Source organism: Lactuca virosa, chromosome 6, assembly GCF_052849685.1.
Source record: "Lactuca virosa cultivar CGN04683 chromosome 6, Lactuca_virosa_CGN04683_v6, whole genome shotgun sequence".
NCBI classification, from domain to species: Eukaryota; Viridiplantae; Streptophyta; class Magnoliopsida; order Asterales; family Asteraceae; genus Lactuca; species Lactuca virosa.
Window position 1 is genome coordinate 191,941,870 of NC_136431.1, and position 6,458 is coordinate 191,948,327.

At 32.3% G+C, this 6,458-nt stretch overlaps 2 protein-coding genes and 1 long non-coding RNA gene across 13 annotated transcripts; all 3 read left to right on the forward strand.

Moving 5' to 3' along the window:
- Positions 1 to 1,245: 1,245 nt before the first annotated feature.
- LOC145119621 (ABC transporter G family member 44-like) lies at positions 1,246 to 5,603 on the forward strand. Of its 11 annotated transcripts, XM_079055307.1 has the most exons (11): positions 1,247 to 1,993; positions 2,080 to 2,370; positions 2,451 to 2,534; positions 2,621 to 2,838; positions 2,927 to 2,987; positions 3,066 to 3,140; positions 3,218 to 3,287; positions 3,371 to 3,472; positions 4,119 to 4,178; positions 5,034 to 5,375; positions 5,450 to 5,603. In XM_079055307.1, exons 2-4 carry the CDS (start codon positions 2,098 to 2,100, stop codon positions 2,798 to 2,800), a joined length of 537 nt encoding a protein of 178 aa, XP_078911433.1. In that variant the 5' UTR covers positions 1,247 to 1,993; positions 2,080 to 2,097; the 3' UTR covers positions 2,801 to 2,838; positions 2,927 to 2,987; positions 3,066 to 3,140; positions 3,218 to 3,287; positions 3,371 to 3,472; positions 4,119 to 4,178; positions 5,034 to 5,375; positions 5,450 to 5,603. The 11 variants fall into 11 exon arrangements, with proteins under 11 accessions (XP_078911438.1, XP_078911439.1, XP_078911440.1 ...); XM_079055308.1 differs by lacking the exon at positions 4,119 to 4,178; XM_079055312.1 differs by lacking the exons at positions 4,119 to 4,178; positions 5,034 to 5,375; positions 5,450 to 5,603 and having other exon boundaries at positions 1,246 to 1,993; positions 2,621 to 2,680; positions 2,781 to 2,838; positions 3,371 to 3,602.
- LOC145122180 (uncharacterized) lies at positions 4,889 to 5,371 on the forward strand. The gene has a single exon (XM_079057830.1). It carries the CDS (start codon positions 4,889 to 4,891, stop codon positions 5,369 to 5,371), a length of 483 nt encoding a protein of 160 aa, XP_078913956.1.
- A 259-nt stretch (positions 5,604 to 5,862) lies between the features above and the next one.
- Positions 5,863 to 6,458, forward strand: LOC145121271 (uncharacterized). Its single transcript, XR_013714579.1, has 2 exons — positions 5,863 to 6,230; positions 6,305 to 6,458. It is a non-coding gene; the product is annotated as an uncharacterized LOC145121271 (long non-coding RNA).

A 6,458-nucleotide genomic window follows, 5' to 3' on the forward strand; every position in this document is an offset into this window, starting at 1 on the left:
TTAGTGAGAAATCTTGACTATCATTTGTTATCAGAATCACCAGACTAAGAATCAGTATTAATCATACTTAGGTCACATCAAAATAAAAGCTAAGGTGTTAGGAAAAGCTGTACCGAATTCTCGAGTCACCCACCTAAGTCAAGTGAGTGCATAGTCCCTTTCATTAACATGATTTTAATACAAGTATTAATTAGAGTATTAAATATCTACCAAAAGGTTTGTATGTGAGCTATATGCTAATTGCTTGGATTATGTGTTAGAAATGTATTTGATGATATACAATATGTGAATTAGATATGGTTCTATATATGTTAACATATATATATATATATATATATATATATATATATATATATATATATATATATATATATATATTATTACGTAATAGTAATAATATAAGCATTATTAGAGAAAAAGATAAAAGTATATTAATACCTAAATGCTTTGTGTTAAATATATACACTAAATTACGATAATGTTGCTAAACAGAGTTGGTATAGGAAGCCTAGTAGTATTGTCCGTCAACAAGATATGACTTGTTATAGATGCCTAGTTCAATTAAGTTTGATATTAGGTAGTCTCATCCGAAGAGTGTGTGTAAGTTAGGAACGGAGAGTAGAGTTATGTTCCATGACACTTTCAGGTGTTGATAGTACGAAATACGTACTAGAGTAAAAATTGTATTCCTTTTTGGATGACCATAAATGTTTGGTCCAGATCAGGAAATTGTAATTGTATGTCTGGTCATCCCCCGGAGTAAGATGACAACACTTGATCATTCTAGACGGTATTGTGAATTACTTTTCTAGTGTGGGTTCATAACCCATAGATGTAGATGAAACGAAATACAATATTAATCAAATACTCTGATAACTCCAATGCCTTTATGGCTTTCACCGGCAAAGGAAGCCCCTAGCTGTGTAATCAACACCTTGCTTTCAAACGGTTTATCTTCCTGATAATCATGGACTAGAATATAAGAGGATCGATTGGGGTAGGTATGTATAAGTATAAGGTTTTATAGATATCCAAATCGGAACAGTTGGTTTTGCAAGATTAAGATATATATATATATATATATATATATATATATATATATATATATCTTTACTATATTATTAAGGATATTGCCCATTTCTTGAAAATTAAGAGGTACAATATATATTACCTCATGTACAATAATATTTAGCATATAACCAATCTTATACGTATTATACTACACGGATCATATACATATTACATTACAGTACAAGGACCTAACCTAATCTCCTAAACACAGCTGCCATCTAACCTATTCACATCGACACCACCAAAGATGAGTGAAGACTTCCCCTTTCCAACTTCATCCGATGCTTCGAGGGAAACCCCGGAGGCGAACGTAGATCAGAAACCGTCATTTATCAAGTTTTTCCGTTCGATTGATTGATCCGTGGAGGGAAACCTCTGATCTTGATCCGTTGTTTGAAAAAAAAAGGAAAAATTAGGGCAAGATTTTTTAGATCTGTAACGGAGGCGGTGATGAACCGCTCAAACCTCTGCTTTGGTGAATGCTCGTGTGGAGTGGAAAGAAACCCCGGAGGCGCACGTAGATCAGAAACCGTCATTTATCAATTTTTTCCGTTCGATTGGTTGATTCGTGGAGGGAAACCTCTGATCTTGATCCGTTGATTGAAAAAAAAAGGAAAAATTAGGGCAATATTTTTTAGATCTGTAATGGGGGCGGTGATGAAGATAGACTACTGCTACTCAAGGGTGTTAGTGGAGCTTTCAGGCCTGGTGTTCTCACAGCTCTAATGGGAGTCAGTGGCGCTGGAAAAACCACTCTCATGGATGTGCTTGCCGGTATCCAAAAAAACAAGAAACATTCGCACGTATTTATGGATATTATGAACAAAACAACATCCATTCACCTCATGTTACTGTTTATGAGTCTTTGCTATACTCAGCCTGGCTCAGGTTAGCCACAGATGTCGATGAACACAAGAGAAAGGTCCGTTATACCCTTTTTCAATTTTGAGCACCTTTTTTAGTCGATTATTATACTGGTTTCTCAAGTTGAATAATGTTTGTTTACAGCAATTTATAGATGAAGTCATGGACCTTGTGGAATTGAATCCATTGAAGGATGCGTTAGTTGGATTGCCAGGTGTCAATGGTTTGTCAACTGAGCAACGAAAGAGGTTAACAATAGCGGTTGAGTTAGTGGCTAACTCGTCTATAATTTTCATGGATGAGCCGACTTCTGGTCTTGATGCGAGAGCTGCTGCCATTGTTATGAGAGCTGTAAGGAAAACAGTCGACACAGGAAGAACAGTTGTTTGCACAATTCATCAACCCAGTATCAACATTTTTGAAGCTTTTGATGAGGTAAGAATTTGCACTTAATTACTATTTACCCATTCGTTCTTATGCTGTTCAATTTGTTCTAATCATAATCGGTTTTGCAGTTCTTCTTGATGAAAAGAGGAGGACAAGAGTTGTATGTTGGGCCTGTGGGTCGCCATTCTTGGGATATAATCGAGTATTTCGAGGTATGAAGCTATCTAATTAATAAATATGACTCAACTTGAAATAAGATCGATTAAGTTTTCTAATAGTGAATGTTTTGATAAAACAGGCTATTGATGGTGTAAGTAAGATAAAAGACGGATATAACCCTGCTACCTGGATGTTGGAAGTTAGTACTTCAACTCAAGAACTTACACTCGGAGTTGATTTCACTGGATGTTGGAAGTTAGTACTTCAGCTCAAGAACTATTTAGTTTTTGTTTTTACAGATGAAATTGAAGATTTGTGAACATATGGATCAGTTTTAGGTGCTTCTTAAACATGATGGTAATATGAACAGAAATACAATATATGCTTCATTGTTTATGTTGTTCAGTCTGATATGGATTTAACTACTTAGTTTTTGTTTTTTCAGATGAAATTGAAGATTTGTGAACAATACACAGATCAGTTTTAGGTGCTTCTTAAACATGATGGTAATCTGAATAAAAATACAATTTTTTTTCTTAAATTTGCAGATGAAATTATTTTATTAAAAAACAACAATCCGATAGACATGTTTTTCAGTGCTATGTATTTGGACCCAAAAATGCTGGAAAGTCTGCATTGTTAAGTTGATTTATCGGAAGGTAAAAGTTTTCCTAAATTTTTTTTTTTGTTATTTCTACAAACTTGTTGATAAAATATGGTCTCGATTTACTTGTAGGCCTTTCCAAAACTCATATGCTTTAGATAACAATAATTGTTATAAAGTCAATGCTGTTGACCAGCTTCGGGTGAATGTTTACTGTTAAACATTATGATGTGATATTGGAGACACTCTCTTTACAATTGTGTCTTAACATAGCTGATTTTGCAGGGAACTAAGAAGACTTTGATATTGCGTAAAATTCAAGAAGATGATGTCAAAGAGTTTCTATCTAGCAAGGAGTCCCCTAATGTGGTAAAATTTGAAGTCCTGGTAATATCTTTATTTTTATTTCAGTTATTATCGAGTTATTTTTTTACATTAAGAATTATTTTGTTTTGTTTGGTATGATGGAATAGGAAGAATGGAATGGAATTGAGCATTCCCAAAGGCATTTGAATTCTGATTCCTTCCATTTTGTTAATTTTCATTCCGTCCTGGATTGGAATGAAAATTGTAATATAACCCTTTTTTATTAAATTTTTTTTTTAGTATTTCATGATATTTAATTAAATGATAAGTTTCTTTTCTAAAAATAACTAGAAGGAATTATTTTTATTTGTAAATTTTACTAACATTTACAGTAATTTCAGCTTCTAATATATATTTTATTTTTAGTATGATATTATTTTAATGAAAATATTATTAATTTTGGTATAATTTTTGACAGTTAGTATTTATGGTATAATTTAAAGTATTTTTGGTATGACTTTTTACGGTTAGTATTTATGGAACGATTTAAAATATTTTTGGTATGATTTTTGACATTAAGTATTTATGGTATGATTTAAAATATTTTTGGTATGACTTTTGACAATTAGTAATATCCGAAAATACATCATATGATACATTATTCTGTCTATAAATCTAATATATTATGTTCTTATTTTTTACTTTCACAACACAATTCACCAACAAGGAATCGGGAATTAGAAGATTACTTCATTGCATTGGATTACATTTCGTGACACGAATTTAGGTTTTCTTTATTTCCTCTATCTGTTTGATGAATCTTCTTCTGTCTTCTTTACTTCTTCTACTTTACTAGATCGAATTTGGTGTAACCATGTGAAGATTGTTTTTTAAAAATTGCATTCAGGATGAGGTTTAGTTTTTGTTGTTTGCATCATGCTTGTTTGTTTGATTATCAATTCAATATATTGTTGTTCATGAATGGTATAAAGTACTTTGATACATATCTATCATTCACAGTTAAGTATAATTTACCAGGAAGCTTCAAAGAGACATTGAGTTTTCCTTTGTATCACGTTTGTCCCTATGTTGCTTTGTCCCTATGTGGTAAGATAAGAGATGACAAAGAAGATGAACACAAGTTTTTCTCCCAAATAAGTCCCAAATTTTCTTCTGTTTCATCTTAATATGTCATCTTTATGATTTGGTTATCAAAATTCATCAATAAATGTGGTCTAAATACATATTAATAACATAAGGCATATAAATTCGCAGAAGTTAATCCATTTTCTAAGAATCTCAAATGATTGGTAACAAATACTTAAATTATTTTGAAATGCTTCCTTTCTCCAAAAATATATATTTCTTTTATAATAAACGTATTTTTAATCAAAAGTATCTATCACCAAACACACGCAATAATAATCAAGATTCTTTGCACAGTGCTTTTGATTACAATTTACAAACCCCGGCCAATTGAAAATATAAGCCATCACAATGATTGTCAATTATTTGTTTAATTTCCTGTTAAAAACTGGGTGTCCTGTAATACTTTTGCGAAATATCGATCCTTCTTCAAATGGGTTATGTAATGGCACCAGATTGATATGTCGAGCTTTCCAACAAAATGTCATTGATGCAGAGATAGCTGTTGGCCAACATGCTGGAAAAAGAGTGTTTTTACAAAGAATTCCTCTATGTCCGTCTGACGATGAGATGTTCTCATTCAAACTAAAGAGAAAGCAGTTTCCAATTCAGCTTAGTTTCTCTATGACAATCAATAAAGCTCAAGGACAAACAATTCCAAATGTAGGTGTTTATCTACGAGAATCGGTATTCTCACATGGCCAGCTTTATGTGGCGTTGTCTAGAGGAATATCACATGTCAATACCAAGGTATTAGTAAAGCCGGAAAAAACGTTTGATAATGATGGAATCTACACATCAACCGTTGTGTACAAAGAAGTGTTATGTGATTAACAAGGTAAAATCAACAACTTATTATTTTACAATTTCTTCATATATGTATCTTAGATGCTCATTTGATGTTTAATGCAGGGCTAGCAGATGAAGCAACATGATTGCAGATTGGTGTAGTTTATATATTGGACATGTTATAAATGAACAAAACTACATGATTGCAGATTTTGGTTATTTATAGGTTGTAAAATCAAGTATGAACTATTAGATGAAATTCCAAATGTTGACTCAACTTCTGTCGTATTATATGACTATGCACCTTGCAAGAAACTATCCGTTGAAATGAACTATTCGACATAAAATAGTCTACCAAATGGCCGCAATGAATATCTCACGTCTAAAGGAAACTAATCATCACATTAAAACTATCTTCCAAAAGAAACTCTTTGCCGCCCGGCGCTTAGCGCGGGTAAACGGCTAGTGTATATATATATATATATATATATATATATATATATATATATATATATATATATATATATATGTCGAGCTTTCCAACAAAATGTCATTGATGCAGAGATAGCTGTTGGCCAACATGCTGGAAAAAGAGTGTTTTTACCAAGAATTCCTCTATGTCCGTCTGACGATGAGATGTTCTCATTCAAACTAAAGAGAAAGCAGTTTCCAATTCAGCTTAGTTTCTCTATGACAATCAATAAAGCTCAAGGACAAACAATTCCAAATGTAGGTGTTTATCTACGAGAATCGGTATTCTCACATGGCCAGCTTTATGTGGCGTTGTCTAGAGGAATATCACATGTCAATACCAAGGTATTAGTAAAGCCGGAAAAAACGTTTGATAATGATGGAATCTACACATCAACCGTTGTGTACAAAGAAGTGTTATGTGATTAACAAGGTAAAATCAACAACTTATTATTTTACAATTTCTTCATATATGTATCTTAGATGCTCATTTGATGTTTAATGCAGGGCTAGCAGATGAAGCAACATGATTGCAGATTGGTGTAGTTTATATATTGGACATGTTATAAATGAACAAAACTACATGATTGCAGATTTTGGTTATTTATAGGTTGTAAAATCAAGTATGAACTATTAGATGAAATTCCAAATGTTGACTCAA